This window comes from Petromyzon marinus, chromosome 16 (assembly GCF_048934315.1).
Source record: "Petromyzon marinus isolate PM22_M1 ecotype Great Lakes invasive population chromosome 16, UKy_Petmar_22M1.pri1.0, whole genome shotgun sequence".
NCBI classification, from domain to species: Eukaryota; Metazoa; Chordata; class Hyperoartia; order Petromyzontiformes; family Petromyzontidae; genus Petromyzon; species Petromyzon marinus.
In genome coordinates this window covers 7,843,419-7,867,224 of record NC_133682.1, presented here as the reverse complement: position 1 = coordinate 7,867,224, position 23,806 = coordinate 7,843,419, and the positions used below count along the sequence as shown (strand labels likewise).

The window sequence follows — 23,806 nt, the reverse complement described above, 5'->3', positions numbered from 1 at the left end:
ATTGGCTGTGATTTTGTTGGAAGCCACGGGTTTGGCCCCAGCAGCATGGCACAAAAGGCTTTTCACACAGGAAGGGGCTTGCAGAATACAAAAAAAATCCTGGTGCACTGGATGTGTGGGTGTTTGTGGTTTGATTAAAAAAAAATACATTTGAAGTTATAACGCTTTATTCGTGAATGATATCCAGCGGAATACTTAACCCTTAGTGAAAACTTGCGGCAAAAATCACAGTAGAACTATTTTTGAAACAATGTTTTATACATTTGGATATTATTTTTAAGGCTTGAAAAAAGACCACCATGCACAAAACTTCAACACAACACTTCTTTTCCAAAAATCTAAGTGCATTGCGCTCACACAAATTTAGAGTCAAAAGTGGCATAAGCTGAATGAGCCCATAGTCATACAATAAACTTTACTTTCTCCCACTGCCCAAAGTTACTCCCTAACCATCTCATTTCACAACAATTTCGTGAAGCACAGTGAGATCCGAGTCACTACTCTTCAACAGTTGCATATACAATGAATGAGACAGTCCTTTGAGGCTCATTAATATTTTCCACAGTTGGTAAACTTAATTTAAATGCAAGACGTTAATGCTCGATTCATACAAAAGCAGCAATGCTAGAGTACGTTCAGAGGATTCAAGCCATCGCTTTCACCAAACACAGAACAAACCCTGGCTCAGAGCAGAGGTTAGTTGAGCCAGGGAGGCACAGCATTGACTTTACGTCTCGAAGATTTTATGGCAATGTATAATCAACCTACATTCAAGTACAGAACATTAACTCGACGCTAAAAGAAAAACTTTCATTGGCAAAACATATGTAGGAGCTTGTAACGTATTAAAATTTTGACTTGAATACAAATACAAATCTTGCCCACGGTATCAAACTTAACGGCTGTGGCACCATTATTGGAACGGGAACAGCGGCAATTACCACCACTAACCCATGAATGCAACACAAGAAACTCCACTCTACATTATTTTTATCGGCAGTGCGAGCCAAGCAAGGCTGCGTCTAACCACGTCTCAATAGTGACGTGGAGGCACCATCATAGAGAGCCCGGCTCACGTCCGCCACGACCCTACTGGTTGTCCTGACAACTCAAAACAGGCACTCTCAGGGCGGAGAGGGCAGTGGGGGTGGCCGTGTTGATAACAACGGGGGTCAGGAGGAGATGGGCGGTCACAGTCCATTGTAGGCGGGGCCTCCGCTGCCCTCGGGCACCACCCAGTTGATGTTCTGGCTCGGGTCCTTGATGTCGCACGTCTTGCAGTGCACGCAGTTCTGAGCGTTGATCTGCAGCCGCATGCCCTCGCCGCTGTCGTTGGGGACGAACTCGTAAACGCCTGCAGGAGGAACAAGCACGCGCATTCGCTCACTCAGCGCCGTGCACAGTGATGTCTGAAGTTTTTCTCCACGTGATGGAGCTTCAGGAACTGAATTCAACAGGTGGAGCAAAATGTACGTTTATGAATGCACATGTGCATGCATGCGTGTGAATAGTGCAGCGGTTAAGAGGTACTGCAGCATATAGTGCATTATACTGACATCAGTGACAAATATCTGAACCGACACTGCGTCTCCACTCAGGTCAATTCAGCCTTATACGAGTAGCTGGTGTTGTGTGTAAACATCAGCGCTGGAGAGATAAAAGGCAGCCGAGTGTGTTGTTGGTCACCCATCCCCTCGTGTGTCGTGCCAACACTTAATGGGTGCTCACTAAAAGCACTAGCCCCAACAGTATGCTAAGGCTAAACAGGAGATCATTAGTCTTTTTTTACATTGAGCATACCTACACAGACACATACGCAAGGATCGCAACCTCTGACAACTGCCCGCCTGTGTCCCTCGAGCCGGCTCCCCTCCCCGGGTACCTGCGGGGCAGAAGCGCTGCTCGGGGCCGTCGTAGAGGGCCAGGTTGCGCTGCACGGGCACGCTGTCGTCGGCGAGCGTGAGGTGCGCCGGCTGGTCACCCTCGTGGTTAGTGCCACTTAGCGCCACCGAGGAGAGCAGGTCAAAGCTGATCTTGCCATCTGGCCGTGGGTACTCAATGGGCGTGCAGTCCTTGGCAAGCTTGAGTGATGACGAGTCGGCACCTGGGAGAGGGGAGAGATGCTGCAATTGGGTGCAAGCACGTGTATGAGCAAAATTTGCACACGCAGCCAGCATTGGACAGCAGACCCACATACGCAAGAGCAGAATCACACAAACACCAGCAGAATCACATACATGAGCAGAATTACATACACACAAGTAGAATCACATGCGCACCAACAGACCCGCATACGCATGCAGCAAATACCGGCAGCAGCAACACCGACAGTGGTGGGTTCAAATTGGTGCATTTGGAGTCACAATTCAAAACCCACGGATGAAGAGGGGAAGAGGTGGAACTGTATGTGTAGTTGAGTGTGGATAGGGAGGCTACCTCAGCACACGATAACAAAGGACTCTTTATTAACACCATCGAAAAAGTAACTTGCAGCGCCACAACTAAAAACCATCCTTCAGGGAAAGAACTGTGATCCGATCTCCGACCCCCGAGAACAGGTTCGCAGGATTGCTGAGCATTTCTGTGACGTCTTGGGGGAGGGGAAACCGCACAGCTCAAACAACATCATAGGGCAAGATTGGGTTGACCCTGCTGGGTGCTGCTGTACCTCAAATATTGGAGGAAGGAGTCTCTCCTTGTAAGTGGTTGGGTGATGTGTCATCTGTTGAGGAAGTGCGTAGGGTGATTCGGAGCTTGAAACCAGGTAAAGCGATAGGAGAGATGACCTCCCAAGTGAACTGCTGAGGAAGGGTGGTGTTTCTGTGTAGACTGCCATATTTGACATAATTAAAACTGTCTAGTCCACAAGATGGGTTCCGCAGGATTGGGAGGATGCCCGAGTGGTCCCAATTTTTTAAAAGGGGGATTACAATGATTGCAACAACTACTGGGGTATGTCCCTTCTCTTTGCGCCGGGAAAGGTACTGTCAACATCACCTTGCCATACATGCCAAGAAGCTTGCAGAGCCCCAATGTGGTTTTAGTCCAGGGCGGTCCTGCATGGAAGCCGTTTTATCTGTCCATATGCTACAGCAGAGGAGAAGAACATTTCTACAAGACCTAGATCTCTGCTTTATTGACCTGGTTAAGGCCTATGATAGCATCAATAGGCCAGGGCTCTGGATTATTCTTCGTGCTTTTGGAGTCCCAGACCATCTGTTTACAATCATTAAGGACCTTCATGATAGTGGGCAGGCCCCGGTAAAGTTGCATGGCTGGGTGTCGGAGCCATTTTCTGTTCACCTTGGGGTACAGCAGGGATACTCTTTGGCCTCAATACTTTAACATCGTCTTTTACCATGTAGTTCGAGAAGCTTTGCATGGATGTACCGGTGGAATTTCCGTCTAGTATAGATACATTTAGAGGCTGATCGATGCCTGGGTGCGGACAAGAGATGGCTCCCTATTCGTCAACCATATGTATGCGGATGATCAGGTGATTGCTGCCCCACCGAGGAGTTGGAGATACTACTGCTGAACCTGGAGCATGCTGCTAAGAGATGAGGCCTTACCATCAGATGGGGCCTTATGTCATGAAATACTCCCCTTCCTCAACTCCCCATGAGTGATGGTGCAGTTATGGAGAGAGTGGAGAAGTTTCCATACTTGGGCAGAGTTTGTTGTGACCAGCTCCGGTTTAGCAGCCAAGGTCTCACTCCTAATCAGTCGAGCAGCATTATATTTTCATCAGCTGCTTAACGCTATGTGGAAGATACCTGGCCTGTCACGCTATATAAATCACGCTATATAAAGCTCCGCGTCTTCTCAGCCATAGTTATGCCCTCCCTTCTCTATGCTTGTGAAATGTGGAGCCCTCTAAAGGAAAATCTGTCAGTTAGAAACATTCAGACTTGTCTACCTATGGTCCATCCTGGGTTTAACCAGACTGAATTGTGGGAGGAGTTCATAGTACCTTAAAATATCTGGACACAGTCCCATCAGTGTGCTCCTCCGGCAAGCGAGACTGGGTTCGCTGGGTCATGTAACCCACATGCCCAGACACCGCATGCCCAAGAAGCTTCTGTTCGGCTGGATAGATGGGGCTAAACGTGCGGGGCAGAGGCTAAGAAAGATATGAACTCATGTGGTACAGAAGGATGTGGAGTTGAGTGAACTTGCGGATGACTGGTACCAACAGTGTCAAGATCGGCCTCTGTGAAGGAGGTTCATGAAGGATGCTGCTGGGGAGTTGGAGGCTGTCGCCCTCCAACAACAACGGAGAGCAGAGAAATAACGTTCACAACAATGAGCGGAGCGCCGAGCGACTAAAACGCCAGTCATCTCAGTCAGTCAACCCATGGCACCTGGGTATGTTCCGTGACATCTTGCCAGCAGGCCTTCGACACTTCACATGGCCTCAAAGTGCACCTATCATGGCAAAAGCACCGTGGTAATGTCACTGCCACGCATTAATGAACGGCGGTTGTTGCTGGATAGGGAGGGTGGAGGAGGGAGGATTGTGTGAGCAAACATGGTGGGGGCAGGGTAGTCCATTCACTAACAGATTGAAGCATCCATTGCCTTTTTATTTAATCACTGCAGAATGAACCTCTGTCAATGTGGACAGTGAAAACACTCACTGTTGTATTTTCAAACTAGGAAATGATGTGGAATGTGCTGAGGCAGCTGTATCCAACTCTGCTGATGCAGGGAGATAATGGCGATGACGTGGGAAGGGTAGTGATGTCTTATGAGGGTGGCAGAGGTGGCACCGGGTATCTGTGTACAAGCAAAGGGCATGACTTGTGCACAAACCAGTCATGATCAGCAGTCATTAAATTGTTACTGACTTTGTAACGTATCAAATATAGGACAGAAACGAAGATGTACAGTAAGGTGTTCACACTTAGGCAACGGAACCCGTACTTTAGCTTCCCAGAATTATTTAACCCGGGTCCTGCCCTCCTTAAATATCAGCCAGTGTAGCATGTAATCTGCACTACAAGCAATGCTATCTGTAGTGATACCAGCACGTAAACTCCAAAGAAACGCGGGCTGCTGCAGAAACATCAGCAGCCTGCACCGCACAACATTCTGCCCTGGGGCTTCAAACGTTGTTGCACACCAAATACAAAACGAATCCTGTTCTACCACCTCTCTGCTCATGGGAAGTAAAGTGGCAGTGCCCTAATTTAACACGTAGATAAAACCAAGTTATGGGGCATCTTTGTCAGCAATGGTATTATGCGGCTGTGTGCAGAGAAGGGCAGGATGGGCCGGTCACCTTTGTGCTTGAGCGTCCAGGGCTCCTTTCCACGCAGTATCCAGTAAAAGATGCCCGTGTAGATCATGCCGCCATAGAGGCCGAGCACCGAGTGGCACGATGGGCGGATGTTGCGCACGGTGTATAGCTCCTTCCACATCCAGGACGAGTGCAGCGCCTCCTCGTATTCGGGCACGTGCAGGCCTGATGTGGCGCACGGGAGTGGACGTTATTCAGAACGTGTCCACACGGCCCTGACTGTCTGGTGTTTTTGTAGGGGTTGTTAGTACCGTGCTCGCCTCCCTGTGCACTTGAGAGCCTCGGAAAGATGGCCTGCGCGGCCAGAATGCCGCTGTACATGGCCGTGTGTGTTCCCTTGATCTTAGGCACGTTCATGAAGCCTGGGCTGCAGCCGATGAGCAACCCACCCGGGAAGGTCAGCTGGGGAATCGACTGTGCGTGCACAACGCACACACACACAGGGCACAGATTCTCACACAATACCAATACCCGCCATTCGCCACTAAGTGACGGTGACGTCACCACGGCGCCTGTACCAGGCCAGGTACACCCTGAGGCCACGTGAAGTGTCGAAGGCTCGCTGGCAGGTCAAGGGACAGACTGAGGTGCCATGGGTTGGCTAACTGGGATGATTGGAAGATGCACCAGCTGTACCCCCCTCCTGTGCCAACACACACAGTGTATATACACATACACACAGCAAATGCACATACAATGAATTATCACTACAGTACACATACACAGTGCAAACCCACAGTACACACATGTACATGTAGATCAGACCACTAATTTGCACATCACAACCTGCTAAAAAAATAATGCATTCCTATAAGTTCAATGGCAACAGGGGTTGTAAGTTAGGCCAGAATATAATTGGTTTAGGGGCTATCGTTAAGGTCAAATGTCAGGTCACACGTTAAGGATACTAATTTCACAGTCCTTAACAATAATTTGTTCGCATGTTGTGGAAGGTTTAATAAAAAATAAAATCTGAATGAAACTTGTGCAACTTCTTTTCAGTAAAAGACCACAGCACACAGCAGGTGAATTAACAAAGCTGATTTGTCTGTAAAGTCAAATTGGCAACAGGGACTGTGCCAGCCATTCCGATACAAGCGTCAGACTTATCTTGCACCGGCTTCACTGCTTTGTACAAAAACACCCAGTGACGCCGTGCTTCACGTTTTTCATTTCCTTGTGTTTGGGTGGCTTCAGCTGATGGGGGTGTCAGGCGATGGCCATGGTGGTGGGCTCGTGCGTCGGGGAAACTGGGCCAGTAGTGCCCGGTCGGAGCCGGTCAGGGGCGGAAAGCGGCCGCTGAGTACAACCAGCCGCCTTACGCCCGCTACGTGGCAAAACTAGAGTCGAAGGGCGTGGATTTTTTTTAGATTCGCGCTACAATGTGTGACCTCGAGACTCGCCTATGTCAAGATAACGTAAGGAAATGTAACTTTTACAAGATACATTTCTAATATGTCCATAATGAATGGAAGATTGTGCAAAAAAAGTCCCGGTTAAAACAGCTCTATAGATGGATCATTGTAAATATTTCACCTATCACTTGACACACAAACTATACCACTTTTTATGACATAAAATTCGTCATAAATAGAACAATGTGTTATTTTACAACATCCTACATGAAATGTAGGCTCGAGATATGTTCTCACTGCTTTCAGAATTTGTTTTAACCAAACACTTAACAGGATCTAGTTTGACTGGGACACCTCCAGCTGATCAGAGGTCAATGAGAATCCACTCACAATAGATGCTGTGAGTGGATTTATTCCAGTTAATTTTATTCATACTGCAGGCTCAAAAGGAGACATATCTACAATGAGCTCATCTGGATATGGTAATAACTGTGTTGCTGGGGGTTATACAAATAAAAATGAAAACTGTGTCAAAAAGGTGACCATGTTCCAAGATTTTATAAAGATGGTCTAAAGCTAAAAATAAAGTCTGTGCTGATAAGATCAGCCATGGTTGTCGTTGTGCAGGTTGGATGTGGCACGACTGATCTCACAACGTCGCAATCACGAGGCATTTGATAACGTGTCAAAACGATACTGAGAGGGCTTCATAGAGTTAAAGTATGGACTCGAGGGTCATAAGCCTATCATGAAGCCCTGGAAACACAGGGCTTCAAAGAGTTAAAGTATGGAACGACATGAGAGGCTGGCTTGTCTGTGCTAAGGGGTCCATGGAAAAACCTCATAAATACTCCAGTGAATAGACACTGTGGATCAGTACACCTGTATATATCAATGAAGAAAACAATACTGTTCATTGGTGCCAGGCATAGCAGGATTGTATATGTACAGCCATTTGTCATTCCACTGCTGGATGTGGTCTTCCCCTTCAGCAGCCGCCTTCTGCTCCTGACCAGCTCCGACCGGGCACTACAGGCCCGGTTTCCCCGACGCACGACCCCACCACCACGGCCATCGCCTGACACCCCCATGAGCTGAAGCCACCCAAACACATGAACTGCGCTGAGGTGGAACTGAAAAGTTGAGCATCAGATAAAAGGATGGCAACCCCTAACGTGTACGGTTAATGCCTTTAGAACACGTGCCGGGGCAATGACATGAACCTATGCGTAACTCTGTCCAACCCGATAAACAGTTCACACCCACACAAACTGGGTGAGTCATCAGGTGAGCAGCGCTGCAGCTCTGTGCACGCCCACCCCCACCTCTCCTCCTGTGACGATCCGCTCAGCGGGAGAAATGCGGTTTAGCCTGTCAAACCGGTCGCCACCCAATGGATACAGCTGCTTGGGAATGCTCGCCTGTCTTGTGTTTACAGAGTGTGGGGATCCCCAGCTGGGAATGTTAGGGTTCTATTTGGCACGTGAGACGGTCACTTTCCTACATATGTATATTACGTATTACAACTAGGAAATTAGAGATCTCGGTGTTCAGTCCCCAAAATGACCTGAGCCTTCACTGCATCTGGTAAACCCCAGCTAAAACAGTATTTTGTCATCATTATCGTAACATCGGTAAAAGCAACATCTCATTTTGATGAAAATGAACGGTTGAGTTTAAATTATGAATTCTGCACCAATAATTTTGGTCGAACTCTTCGCGGCCATTTTCAGCACTTGGGCATTGCCAATGACAACGTGCTGACAACATTTAAACTCAAGTAATTTCACACGAGTCAAACTCAGAGCTTGACAGATAAAGGGACGGACTGTCACATCTCCAGTGCGTTTTGACATTCCTTGCCCTAAACCCGATTCACTTTCCTGAGTAAAAGAACCCAGTGCCCGCGCCCACTCCGCTCAAGCCAGACGCGCCCGCCGGCGCCCGTACCTGCACACCGCCCTCGTTGAGAGCACGAGCGCCGTACGCGATTCGCTTGCCGCCCTCCAGCGTCGGCTGCACGCTTGGGTGATGCTTGAAGCGCTGGAACTCGCGGAATGGGCTCAGGTACGGATTCTGGTAGTCCAGCCCCACCTAGTGGGCAAAGGAGAGCAAAGTAGCCGCTCATTTTAGTGATGCAGTAGACAGAATGAGGAGCGGAGGCCAATACAAAAGTTTTAGAACTGGAAAAATAATTACTTTATGTAGGAAGGGGGACTATTCAGTCTCAAGACTCCTTCTCAGGAGGTTCCAGCTGTCTAAATAAATACAATTCTGGTAATTGAAAATCAAGGTGTCATCATGGCCAAAAACATTGATGCCATCACACCTCAGCAACGCTTTTTACCATCCTCCTGATCCCACAGGGGCTGCACAGCAGACACGCGGTCTCCAAGCCCGGCCCAAAAAGTACCCCATCTTCTGGTCTTAGGTCTTCCCTGTGGTCGCTTGACTCGCGGTTATCATTTCAATGCCTGTCTCTGTAACTGGCCCTCCTACATCCTGCACACATGTCCTGCCCAGGACAATATTATTTGCCTAATCATATTTAGCTAAGTATTTTGCCCAGTATAAATCGTGCTTATCATAAGGATGTATTCCTAGTCTTTTCTTGGATAAAGACCTGGCCATTGTACAGCCACCACCTGCGGCAGTCCAATGTCAATTACTGTGCCTGGAGCTACCTGGCCCTCGAGTGAGCACAAGTGTCACGTAAGCCATGGACATCACCTGCTCCACCTATCCCGTGCACACCACCTGTCCCGTCTACCATGTCCTGCGCGCCGGTCCATTCACCACGAATCCGAGTGCGACGAGCGGCTCGCCCTCGTTGAGGTGGTAGAGGAAGGAGCCGCCGTATGTGTGCCGGTCCAGCGGCCACCCCACTGTGTGCTCCACCAGGCCCGGGCGCCAGAGGCTCGCGTCCACCTCCCACAACTGAGCCACACAGGACGGGGCAACGAGTATGGGGAGGTGTGCACAGGAGGATTCGGCACGCAGAGGTAGGTGAGAGGCAACACTCGAGGACTCACAAGAGCGTTAATGGCTGTGAGAGAGTGACCCTAAAAAGTTGAGTTTGGATAGGTATGCATAGGGTAATGTGAATGGCTTTGAGTAGGTGAATGTGTTGATTGTGTGCGAGCGAATGGATGTATGGGAGTGTGAATGGATGAAAATCAAGTCAATCTATATTTTATAAAAGCCTGGCGTTCTGTTTGTCCATCAACTTAATTATAACAGCATTTCAGAAAGCTTGAATCAAAAAGTTTTATGAAGTGGACCCTCCCCCCCCAGATGTGGGGGTAAAAAGTTGGCCCCCGCCAAAAAAAAGTCACACCCCCCCCACCCGAAAAAAAATGTCAACCCCCCCCCCCCCAAAAAGTCAACCCCCCCCCAAAACTAAATGTCAAACCCCCCCCAAAATATATTTATTTTGTAGGCATATATGCCTATACACCACCCTACATACAATAGGGTCAGGAGTATCTGTACACATCTTCTTTTGTTCTTTCGGTAAAGTCACGTAGAATGAAAATAAAATAATAAATTGATAAAATAAAATAACACAATAATATTCTCACGACGTTTCGGCCACAACACAAGCGGCATTCATCAGGTGAAGGGACGAGACTGTCTGGAGGACAGCGCTGGAGTGAAAAAGCCACGCTCAGATCACGACCTTTAAGCTGTGCGAGACGAAACAAAGCGCTTTGACAAAGGAATTAGCATATAATTTAGCATTGAAATGGCTGAGTGATTAGCTTCTGACTGGTCACAGAAAAGGCTATGTTAAAAAGCATGCTTTAACATAGCCATTTCAATGCTAAATTATATGCTTAAAGCATGCTTTAACTTTAACATAGCCTTTTCTGTGACCAGTCACAAGCTAATCACTCAGCCATTTCAATGCTAAATTATATGCTAATTCCTTTGTCAAAGCGCTTTGTTTCGTCTCACACAGCTTAAAGGTCGTGATCTGAGCGTGGCTTTTTCACTCCAGCGCTGTCCTCCAGACAGTCTTGTCCCTTCACCTGATGAAGGCCGCTTGTGTTGTGGCCGAAACGTCGTGAGAATATTATTGTGTTATTTTATTTTATCAATTTATTATTTTATTCTCATTCTACGTGACTTTACCGAAAGAACCAAAGAAGATGAATCCTTGCAGTCACGAAAGCTTTAAATCGAAATTTATCTGTACACACTGAAGGGGAGGGGGGGGGAAGAGGACATCAGTAGGGGTGACGGGCGAGGCGCCGAGAAGCCCTCTCTGCAGCAGTTAAGATAAGGCGGCAATAGGCCGCTGAAATTCTAGTGATTAAAATGTGTCCATGAGAAGCAGTTGCTATTGTAGGCAGCAGAGGACAGTGCAACAAGATCTATTGTACTATATTTACAGTATACGCTCCTATGGCAACGCTCCCCAACTTACTTCACTAACCCGCGCTGACTAGCGTGGTGACATGTGGTCAAACAGCCCTCATGACCCGCACGGGTTGTGGAGGCCCTCATCCAGTAGTGGATTGACAAAGGGGCTGTAGATGTACACAAGTGGGCGAGTACAAACGAGTGTGAATGGGTGAGTGTGAATAGTTGTAAATTCACACCCGAATGGGTGTCAAGAGCAATTGCACATGTGTGTGCCAATGCCCGCGAATGGGTGCGAGAGAGCAGCGTGTGGGCACGTGGGAGGATGCGCACCTCCTTGAGTCCTATGGCATAGGTTTGGTCCTGGCAGTTCTCCCGCAGGTTGTAGCGCTTGTACAGCTGCTTTGCCAGGTGGCCGTGGCAGCCCTCACCGAACAGCGTCACCTTCGCGTGCAGCTCCATGCCGCGCTCAAACGTGTCCTACCACCGCGCGAGATGAGAAGCTTACAGGGAGAGTCAGAGGAATCCTGACTGACCAATACACAAAACACATGCTGCATGGAGTTAAACATGAAACATATGCAGTGTTAACACTGTAATTATGTACTGTAATAGGAGAGGCAAGAGACGTGTGGGACCGTGTGAATTTTGTCGACATTTAAGTAGCTTTAGTTTAATTGACAAGAACCTGGAGAATTTAGTCAACTCATAATCCGTGGATTTAATTTAGTCATTAAAATGAAACGTGCCGGCCGAATGAATACTGGTGTAGGGTTCGGTGGCCACCGCGAGCTCGCTGCACCTTGGGCGAGCCGTCCTTGTGGATGCCCACGTCGTTGGTGGCGATGCCCTTCACGCTGCCATCCTCGTGGAACAGCACCTGGCAGGCGCGGAGCCGGGAGCAGAGATGCGGAGATACAGAACGCACATGCAAGCCTTCGCAAATACAGCCAACCAGACGCTACAGCTACCAGCAAGATTTTCATAACTTCACATGCAATGTCAATAGACAACTATTATAAAATAATAAACTATTAATAACACTCGATATCAATGAGACAGAATGAGCTCGTCTGGTCGTCCGTCACAAGAGCTTGGGCATGACTTTGGTAACTCTCACATGCGTGCGCTTGCATGTAGGCATAAGAGCGTTTATATAGACTCCCACACAACCGTGCTACTCACAATACCAGTTTGCACCGGAGCTATACAATGCACCTGTAGTGATGCATCAGTCCAGCAGATGGGACTCTACACTATTTATGAGACAAATAACATGACATAATTTCTTAATTACCAGGACACGGCTGTTTTTTCACACATTTTCAATACACATCCAAATATAACATTCACGTTAAAAATATATTGTTTCCCTGTATAAAAAATGTACACCTCTCCAAGGTGCACGGACACCACGAGTTGGTTGAACACTTTACAGCGAGTGCTGCCGGGTCTCGCCATGGGACGTTACGTCTCCGTTTTGCAGACTAAACTTCACGCTCGCACGCCGGCGCGTATTGGCACCTCGCTAGCAGCGTAGCCCGGGTAGATCTCGACGCCGAGCGACTCCGCCTGCTCCCCCAGCCACCTCACCAGGTTGCCCAGCCGCACGATGTAGTTTCCGTGGTTGTTCATGGGCAGCCCTGTCGCCCACAACCAGACCAATTGGTCGAGCACAAGCACAATTGTGTTGTTGTCTAAATTGGACTGCAGCTCAAGGTGGAAAAGGACAAATTTAATTTGTTGGTAAATGGAAAAATCAGGGAGATAAGGGTATGGCGAAAATAGTCTTTTGTGCATATATGAAAGGGGTCAGTCACAGGATTTGTGAGCTGTGTAAACAGACTTTAGAAAAGTGAGCAGTTAATCAACCCATCTTAACAAATGTCTGTCACTATACAAAAGCCATTCATTATGGTGGCACAAAGAGTTGTGTATCCAATATGTATCAGTTTGCACCTTGCTATCAAGAATGTGATCGTTTTATATACTATGCATTTTAACGCAATATTAATGAAAACACAGGATTTCAAGTATGTATTCAAGAAAACAAGACATGGATGATAACCAATCTGATAAAAGCAGCAGCAGAGATGGAACTTAAGGTCTCATTCTTGCGTTCATAGCTTGCTGGTGCCCTGCTGTTACAATTCCAGTCATCACTGAAATGTTTACACCCAGGCTGTTTGCGAGCGTAATGTTGCATCTCAGTGGGCACTCACGCAGGTTTGAATAAAGTGAACCTTTTCATTTTCCTGTCTGGGTGAAGGATAAGGCTGATGAAGTGTTAAGTCACCTGGAAGGATGGGCACTGGGATTCGGTGCTTCTGGGTGAGGATCCCGAACCTGTCCTTCGTCACAGGTGTGTGGAGCGGGGCCTGAAACAAGTAAAATCAAACCCGTGACCTGCCATGCATGAAAAGCACCGTTTACAGACACAACAATCATGCAATGATTCACACATTCCATGAACTGTCATGATTTAGGGACATGATGCCATTCAACAATGTATTCCTTTTTACCTTTGTGGCGTAGCAGAATCGATAGTTGCTGTAACATAAAAAAATAATTTTACTGGTAGGAACCTCCTGGTTACACCAGCCAGCCCACAGGGGATTATTGTGTCCGTCCGTCGTGCATCCAAAAATGGGAGGGGTGAGGCTGGGTGAAGAGGGGAGGGGCTGGGTGGGGAGGGTGGGGCTGGGTGGGGAGGAGAGGAGCTAGGTGGGGAGGGTGGGGAGGGGCTGGTCACCCCGTGGTACCCTTATTAAACTCAACGTTTAACCTACTCATGCTGGCTTGTGCCCGCCCTCACAGTCGGGAATATTTGCAGAATACACCACGCCGCCGTTGACCCTGGCCATTGACCGAGCAACCCAACGTTCCTACCAGCTCCCTCCGCAGAAATGTGTTCAGAATTTATGTGAACCCATTACATGCAATATTCACGAAAGTTAGTTGTTTCAAAGCACAATTTAACGCGCGATTAATAGCTGCATTAATAATTTAAATTGATAATTTTATGAATCGTGGTGATCTTCGCTATTACTCTCGCCAATCACGTATATATACATACATGCATTCAGTTTGACACAAATTTGCGATTCCTTTGAAGGTGGCTAATGGACTCATATTAATCAAAAAGCTACTTCACAGAGGGCCATTGCTAACCTAGTATAAATGAGTTGAGCGAAGAAAACTCCGTTTCTCAGGATCAACAAATTTTTCACAAATCAGACATGCGGCAATGGTGGTGACTAAACATACAAAATGAAAATAATAACATAAATAAAATTCTTATATGTCTCAAACATATATGTATCAATTGTATGTGTAAGTAATGACTACTGTACTGAGGATTTTTGCACATATCAAAATTGTACACCTTTTGGTTCATAAATTAATTATACGGAAAGAGATTAAAGATGTGAAACAGATTGTGGAGACAAGTCAGACAGTACAGATGAAACCGACAGAATGATATAGCACAGATAAGACATGAAAAGGAGCCAGAAGAAGCAAGTGAGATGCCCAATATCAATGAGAGAGCGAGACAACACAAACAAGACACGGACCAAAGCAGACAACAAGAGATGGTCCAAATAACACATACAAAATTCTTGAATCAAATCGTTGCCACGAATCGCAACAAGTCACTGAGCAACGGTCCGTGGTGGTGGTGGTGGTAGTTGTGACAAATCATCAAGCCTAGCAGTCGGTCGGTAGTGGTGACGGTTGTGATGAATGAACACAAGCCCCAGCGGTGGGTGATGATGGGGGGGGTGGTAGCAGCAGCGTTTTTGCTCACCCCTCTTTCCTTCCAATCGGGGAAGAGGTTCTGCAGCACGCTGGGCTCCAGACAGGCACCGGACAGCGTGTGCGCGCCCAGCTGTGCCGCCTTCTCCACCACGCACACGCGCAGTTCTGCCCCGGCCTCCGCCGCCAGCTGCTTGAGACGGATGGCGGCCGACAGCCCCGCGGGGCCGGCGCCCACGATCACCACGTCCGCCTCATCCACAAAGCGCTCCATGTTCACGTCTGTGCGACGCACAAAAGACAAGAGAGGAAACGGGGACAAGAGATGGCAGCACGCACGCCAAATTTAAGTCATTACACACCGCATGTGCCCAATAATTGGTAGACACCAACGAGATTTTGAATGAGCGCGCTCCTGAGTTATGTAGGGCACACGTGCGTACATTCACACACACACAAGAACCGTATCCTCATTTTGAATCGGCGTCATTTGTCATATGGAACATGTCTGATGCATGCAGCATGTACAGTCAATTTATCTTTCAAAGGCGATTGTTAGAACTTCGGAAGCAGACTCACGTTAGGTCACGTAAAATGAAGTTTTCAGAAAAGTTAAAAAGATGAAGGTGCAGCCCTGCCATCTCTTTCTCACACCACTGCTAAAGGAAGGGCCTCCACTTGAAGTAGCTCTAAAGAGCACTTATAGAGGGAAATGGCCTACTCTTCCACGCTGGCCAGACCTCTTGGTACAGGTGGGAGTACTCGCACTTTAAACCACCATACGCGATCTGCCAATCGTTTTACTGTGGTGTACCCAATCACTGTTTTGTGTCGTTGGAAATTCACAGGAGCCTTCCAAGGTAGCGATGTTGATCGAAAAACACTCAACACTCCAGCTGTGCTTGCCACCAGAAAAAAAACACTGCCGTTTCTCTACTTAGAAGACGTGTTGTCGCCTATGATGCTTAGGTATTTATTGCAATGTCAGTCGTATGGAGGAGACTCATTGGCAAGATGCTGTTTGGCCCTCTGAGTCAGACTGTACACCAACTTGTAAGATTCATGGCAAAAGTAATGTATTTTAATTATTCACCAAAGCCTTGCTTAGTATCAGAACTACATATAGAAGCATGGCCAAAAGTGATTTGCACGGTGTAGGAAATTGGAGTACAAGTGGATACAATAGGCGGCCGGGTGGTTTGGAGGTCAGAAAACTGAGCTGGCACCGCTCAAAGTGTGGGTTCAGATCCAGGCAGCTACCCATAAAAAAACGAGGTTCTTACATGCAGCAAGTTGATGGTCTCAGCTCAGCCACCAATGACTGTACAAAAATACCATCATCTAAGTTTGTCTAAATTCCAGCCCTGAGAATTCAAAATGTTTTACGGTCATGTGACAATATCATGAGGGCACCCCTACTGATTGTATGAAGTGTGCCCTCTACTGTGTAAGGGATAGGTCACCGGATGTTTTGTTTTGGAGATGTCATGTGAAGAATCTCATATGCAGCCTTTCTCTGGCACATGGATTCTTAATTTTATACCATGATAGATAATGCATGAACCTGGAATTTATTTGTAAACATAAGAAAAAACAAGGAGATAAATAGGTCTGCTCAGATGGCCTCAAGAACCCACCTGCTGTCCGACCATCTCCAGTGGGAAATTGCACAAATCTGTGCGATCCACAAACCCTTGCCTCCATAGTGCTGATTACAGGTGTGCACCACTAAGAAAAGCAAGTCAACAGAGTTCACTCTACAACCAGTCAAACGAGACCTTTAGCTCTGCCACCTGTTTGGAGCAGTCCAGCAAAGCACCCAGCACACTAACTCGGACATTCCAGAGTGCCCCTGCATGCGGGTTTATCTTGAGAAATAGTTGCAATTTGCATTCATTATTCACAGCACTGGCAGTGGTGGTGTGAGTGCTGGTGGCGGCAGTGGTGTGAGTGGTGCTGGCGGTAGCAGTGGTGCCATGTGCTGCATGGTCGTTACCGGCCCATCGTGGGTCACTGTCCCGCGGGTGCACCGTGTAGTGCGTCGTTATCTTGGGTGTGACTTCTGACCCCGAGGAGAAGGAGCGGCAGGAGGCGGCGATACATGCTGGGCCCCTCTCGGCACCCCGCACGGCGGGTAGGCAGTGGCGCACTACGGAACACGCACACGATGCAAGGTGATTACGCCAAGCTCTGTATTTACAGAACATTCCTCATGCACTGCACAAGCAGAGAACATTATGATCCAAGATGGGGCCTTCACTGGAAGCCACAGAACCCAGCCAGATCTTGACGAAAAAGCACTGGAAGAAACAACCCAAATGCAGCTCGTTACAGAAAAACACAACACTGTTAGGAGGTAGGAATCATAAGTCGTATATCAGAGAATTATTTATAATATACACAGTTAACGCATATATAGATGCATGCATTAACATAACATACATTACGATACAATTTGAAATTATGAAGCATCCAAACGCACGTTCAAATACCAGAGATCATCTCGATCCTTCATCCGTTAAGGACTGATGCTGTGGGAAGCAACAGTTATTGAGCTATAGACTCTTCCCTGCCATAACAATGACACATATCTACCACTGGCTGTATAAGATAAGCACCACCACGCGTTTATGCAGGAAACCACTCTTGACTTCGTATGCGTGCAGTGTCAATCCACTGTTGGATGAAGGCCTCTCCACAGCATGTCTGTCGTAGAGATTGTTTGACCATGCTTCCCCATGTATGTCATTGTGGGTTGGTGAAATGGAAGAGCCCGAGGACCATTTCAGATGTCACTTGTCACTGATGTTATCAATGGCTGGGAATCAAACTCCGGTGGCCATGTTTATAGCACAATGTGCTAACGACTGAGCCATTGCTCTCTCCATACTCTCGTGTTATTTATATACTATATAAAGTACGCACGCATAAGCAGTGCAGGTACCAGCCATACAGTGTAACAGGAGTATTAATTTGTGCACAGCTGGTTTTAATATCACGTGGTGGCGCACACTGTCTCACACAAAGCTGCCTCGTTCTAAAATAATCCCACGTGTGCACACGGTGCAGCTGTCTGTGCTCCCTGCAGTCACTCCGGGATGCTGTTTTTTTGACTTGGAGCATGTCCCAGTACTCGGTGACCCCATCATGTGAAATCCAGACCACAAAAGGAGCCGGGCAACTGGAAGGGCGTGAGAGAAACCGAGAATGCCGGAAGGAAAGACCTGAGCTCCGATGAGCCCTCTGGACCCCTCATCAACATATTTGCGTGTATTTGAGAAAGGTGCTGAAAGTGTACCCGTTAATAGAACTGCAAGGGAATTAATTTGTGGCTGAGTCACTACTGTAGTTTTCCCATGCGAATAAAATGCATCATGTCGATTAATGTTCACCTGTGTTCACTGTGCAATTATTGCCATTTTCTAAGATATATAAATTGCGTTCAATACAAGTTGTATCATCTTCTTCCAAGGGGTGGGAGCAATGGCGTAGTAGTTAATGCATTTGGCTATGAACCCGGTGACCTGAGTGGTGACATCTGAACCAGTCCTGGGCCCCCACGTCACACAAACCTGCACTCAACAGCATGGTGAAGCATGCTCAAACAACCCCTATGAGCAACCCAGCATGGGAGGGCCTTCATCCAGCAATGGACTGACCAAGGGCTGTACATAAACATCTTCAACTTTGAACAGCGGTACACTGCGTCTTTGAGAAGCATGCTAAGACCAACCAACACCTACAGTTTTGGCTAAGCACAAGGATGAATAATTCACGTTTGATAACTTGTCTGCCAAAACTGCTTGTCAAACCGAACTTCCGTTCAGAGGTAAATGGAGACAGAGGCTGCTTGCGTCCTGAGGAAGGCAGGCGTCATGGGTTTATTTACGATTTTATTTTTTATCACTGGAGGCCAGCCAATTAAAGCAAAGCAATGTGAGGACCTTGGTCGCCAATTCCTCAGTGTTATTAATGACCAGAGAATGATTACAGCGTTAATGTACTTAAAGCGGCAAAGTTTAGCTATTGATAAAGATAAGTAAAACAAAAGTGATGTGCAACAATGAGATCGGTAAGCCAAAGGAAACATCTGAAAAACAAATTAAGTATGTATATCTAGAGCAAATATTGGAGGCAGACTGGATTTAAATAAATAAAGACGTTCACAAGAACAGGATGGAGTGATTTTGGAAAATTCCATTTGATCATGAAAAGCAGCATAACAATGCACCTAAACATTAAACTCCTTAATCAGTGCGTATCACCTGCCATGGTGTAAGGATTTATGAACGATGGCAAATAACATGGAATAAACAGCTGAAAAGTGAGCAAAGAGGCATGGTGATAAGGGGGCCAGGAATTGCACTGAGGGGCACACACAAAGGAACAAATGGATCACAAAACGAATGCAAAATAGAGGTATGATATTCACTGTGAAAGAATATGGGCTTGGGCAGAACACATCGACATAAGCGATGATAGTAGATGGTTTGAGACTGGTGACGGAATTGCAGCCAAAGGAAATAATATTCCCAACAGGTAGACCACCACAGAGATGGAGTGCTGAGATCACCTCATTGATATTAAGATGGATTGTGGCATCGCAGAGCTGAAGGATGGTAAAATGGAGAGGCCTTCACCCAGTAGCGGATATACAGCGGTTGATTACTATTGCAATATTAAGTTTGACCCCTCTCAGAGCCAGTTTCTAGAAAAAATGTTGAGAACATTGTTTTGCTGTGTCTGTGAAAATTAAGTTCCACGCCAAAGACCTTGCTGTAAACACGAACCCTAAGAAGCCCCATGGGATTCTGGCTTGGCTGATGTCCTCAGAGCCCTGATCTGCATTCCTTACAGGGGACTGGAGGAAAGGGAGCTGTAAACATTGTGCTTGGGTTGACGCAGAGGTTAAAAACAACCCCATACACACCGGCGTGAATGCTTGTTTTCTTATATTTGTGTAATTTTTTTAACTGTATCCTAATTGTGATATCGGTGTCATGTCATGGGATGAATAGCAGTGCAATCAATCCCCCCTGTGTGAGGATGGCCCACAGAAGAGAATATAACAGAACTACCTGTGAAATCCATTCAAGTGACATCTGGTGCACACTGTAGGGGGCCAACAACTTTCCCGCGTAACAGTGTTTGTCGCATGAAGGTCAAACCGATTGCTAAATTTTAATTCCCTGTAAACTTATCCAGCTTAGCACGGAAGCGTATTTAAAGTGAAGTTTTTTGTGCGACGGGTAACATGACTGAGACGATCGACTCACTACAAATGATAAAATCCTGAATCTTAACGGTGCCAACTCAAGTGCTCTGACCTCTGAACCACTCGGGCACCTCTACAACATTCAATCCCAAACAGACAGCACAGCTGCACTTCATTGTACCGTTCCACAAGCAAATTTATGCACTCCAATAGTGTAGTGTCCTTTATAGAATTGCACCTCCATTTACATCACGGTTAGCTACTACGGTGCGAAAGAAGTTCAACATACATACAACCAACTCCACACTCATCGGGTTTACATTTTGGAACATTAACATATTTATCCGTCAAATTTAATACTTTACAAATGCATTAATTCTGACAAAACATAAAAAAATAAATAATGTTCTTAAATATCTTGTATAACACAGGTTAAGGCGCAGAGCTACGATTTTTCACTCACAATACAGCTGGCGTTCAACAGAGCCCATCTAGAGCAAATGTTTGCCTCTTCCACGATAACCCAAAGTCAAACTACTTAAACATACTAGAAGTGAAGTAAGCTAGCACCTCTGAGATCTTGGGTTCCATTGTACTTAATAGTAACGCAACCAACTCAATAAAGCTTGTAAACTTCATGAGACCGCCTTTGCCAGTACCAAAATGTAATAATAGGGTTTTTCCCCTTTTTTCTGGCAACAAAACTGAAACCTTTTTACAAGGATTCATGTTGCTGCATTAACCACAATACCTGCAGTCAAAATGCAAACAAAAATACATACTATGATAATATATGTTGCATTGTCCTTGAAACTGATTGTTCCACATCAAGGGACGGCTTTCTTTTGAGCCTCGACCCATTTGGTGCTCGACCAGAGGACGCCAAAAGGCGTCACACAGCTCAAAGACAATGCCCTTTCAAAGTAATGAGGGCTCGGGGTGAGCATCTACATCATTAGACCTCCTTTGCCAGTACCAAAATACAATAATAGGGTTTTTCCCCTTTTTTCTGGAAACAAAACTGAAATCTTTTTACAAGGATTATTACATTTTGGTACTGGTAAAGGAGGTGTAATGATGTAGATGCTCACCCCGAGCCCTCATTACTTTGATAGTGCATTGTCTTTGAGCTGTGTAATGCCTTTTGGCGTCCTCTGGTCGAGCACCAACTGGGTCGAGGCTTAAAAGAAAGCCGTCCCTTGGTGTGGACCAAACAGTTTCAAGGACAATGCATCATATATTATCATAGTATGTTTTTTTTGTTTGCATTTTGACTGCAGGTATTGTGGTTAATGCAGTAACATGAATCCTTGTAAAAAGGTTTCAGTTTTGTTGCCAGAAAAAAGGGGAAAACCCCTATTGCTTGTAAACTTCGTATCTTTTCCCTTCGAAAACTCTACGTGCACCTCGTGCCGCATTGAGTTTGGCATTCCAAAGCGAGGAAATACAATCGCTCACACGGTAACGCATTTATGCAACATTTGCGTGCAATGTAAACCCAAGTGTTGACTTGCAGGACGCCACTTGCGACTTGCAATATGTAAATAGTTCACCACGCTTGTGTAACAGTCCACCATCCGAGCCCTACCCAAAAGCAGCCATGTCAAAGCAAAACTTACTGTATTAATTTGCATGTTAAGAAGGTTACAACATGAATACTACCACCGTATTGGCAATCAAGTTAACACTCAAGGATCAAGAGCGAACCTTCCTCCAATGACCTTTGCCACACATTCCCGTGCCATTCATTTGGGCCCATTGCCAGGAGCGCACACAACACACCACACATAACACACTTCTCAAGCAATCCCTCATTCATCAACAGCGGGGCCCCTTATTCACACACAGCGCTCGTTAACCACAAGTGCGTTCAATTCTAATTCATCTGTAATCAAAATTCAACTTCCACGTGATCACAATTGACTTCAAGAGGGCTTATTGCCCGTGCACGTTAAGCGGCGGCAGCGGCAGTGCGATGCGCAGTCTCACCTGCGGGCCAACACGACACCAACTTAAACGCCATGAGTTTGCGTTGCCACCCACCCCCCTCCCGACACTGCTTCGACAACGACACAAAAAAACCAACAGCAACACAGCAAACGACGAGCGCTCGTGAATAAATCGTTGCGGAGTTGTTTCGCCCTCTCCGCCTCGCTCTCCACTTCGCCGTGCTCCTCCTCTCTCGCTCCCTCCTCCCCCGTCCGTCCTCTCCGCTGGGTCGCTCTCGCGTGCTGTTGACGACGAGGAGGAGGAGCAGCAGCAGGAGGAGGGGAATTACCGCACGCCACCGCCGTGTTTTTAGAACGGATTTGAAGCCTCCAACGGCCGCCACCTTGGTCAAGTGCACAAGGCGAGGTCGATGGAAGTCACCCAAACCAAGCCGGGGTGGGTGGGGTGGTGTGCCCAGTGCCGGACTATCCTAACTCGCAGGTTGGCAGCAGTAGCTGCTACACGTGTAGCTACATATGTAGTAGTAGCTACGGGCCCCGCACTTTCAAGGGCTCCGCGCTAAATGCTCTCAAGCTACCGATTCCGGTTCAGTGATTCTGCACGTGCTCTATTTACTATAGTACTAAACCGCCTTCAACTTTTATAAACGACTGGGTGTTTAAGGCTAGCGATTTGTCGTATCATCTGGTTGTATAGCAAATGAAAAAAATATACAATTACTTTACGATGCAAGTAAAAAAATGTGTTTTAATATTTGTGTGTTTTTTTTATTTAGGGCCCCGCACTAGCTTAATCCGGCACCGAGTATGTCTCCGCGTTACACAACGGGTGGGGTGTGGGGGTGTGGGGGTGACCCTCTCCGGTTCGCACGGCAACACGTGCGGGCGGCGCGCGCTTGACGCCGCCGTGCTCCCTACGGAACATGGCCGCCCGTGTGAAGGGGCGCTTGACGTCGCCGTGCTCCCTACGGAACATGGCCGCCCGTGTGAAGGAACGCTTGACGCCGCCGTGCTCCCTACGGAACATGGCCGCCCGTGTGAAGGAACGCTTGACGCCGCCGTGCTCCCTACGGAACATGGCCGCCCGTGTGAAGGGGCGCGCGAGTTTTGTGTGACGGTGGGCGCGGGGGTTGGTGGCTGTCAATCAAAGTCTCACGGCGCACGCGATTGGTCATGTCAGAACCACGCCTTCACGCCCATCCCCACCCCCCCAACGACAGCTCTCACGGTGATTGGTCACTTGGCGTAGTGGGGTTATTGGTAGTCTGGAGCTGTATAAGCCATAGCTGGCAACCCCGAACCAGTCCCTCTACCCAATTACAGAGAAATTCAGATCTTATTGGTCACCCCGTGCCCTTAAAAATCGCAACATTTCATCCTGCAAAGATCCATCATTAGGGAGAAATACAAACAAATAGACAAAAAATGTTGTTGCTCGTATTGAAACGGCTGTACGCCGTATGGACCTGAAAACAAAATTATCTGTGCCAAGAAGAATATGGGTAAACCGTATGCGTCGATAGGGATGTTGAGACAGTTGCGAAATTACAATGGATATCCATTAACAGTTGGGTTATTCATCGGGTAATAAACGTACATTTGATTAAAGTCAAACCTGTCGACCCCTTATCAGTGCCTACCTTATTACAGACCAGTTCAGACCTTATTGGTCACCATGTGCCCTTATAAAATCTCAATGTTTATCCCTACAAAGTCCCATCACAAGGGAGAAACACAAAGACAAAAATTATGTTACTAAAAAGTTTTTATGTCATAACTTTGAAAATTGGTATCAATTATGCCACTTCCCATGCTACTGTCTGTGATCTTGCATGCTAATTCTGCTACTTGATTGATATGTGAA

General features: G+C 47.0%; 1 protein-coding gene across 1 annotated transcript; it reads right to left on the bottom strand.

Moving 5' to 3' along the window:
* Positions 1-149: 149 nt before the first annotated feature.
* ETFDH (electron transfer flavoprotein dehydrogenase) lies at positions 150-22,713 on the bottom strand. Its single transcript, XM_032955308.2, has 13 exons — positions 21,983-22,713; positions 16,775-16,927; positions 14,831-15,060; positions 13,319-13,400; positions 12,547-12,665; positions 11,825-11,902; positions 11,356-11,502; positions 9,454-9,594; positions 8,608-8,751; positions 5,554-5,716; positions 5,285-5,467; positions 1,883-2,104; positions 150-1,354 (listed from the first exon to the last, which is right to left on the bottom strand). Exons 1-13 carry the CDS (start codon positions 22,014-22,016, stop codon positions 1,191-1,193), a joined length of 1,860 nt encoding a protein of 619 aa, XP_032811199.1. The 5' UTR covers positions 22,017-22,713; the 3' UTR covers positions 150-1,190.
* Positions 22,714-23,806: the final 1,093 nt, after the last annotated feature.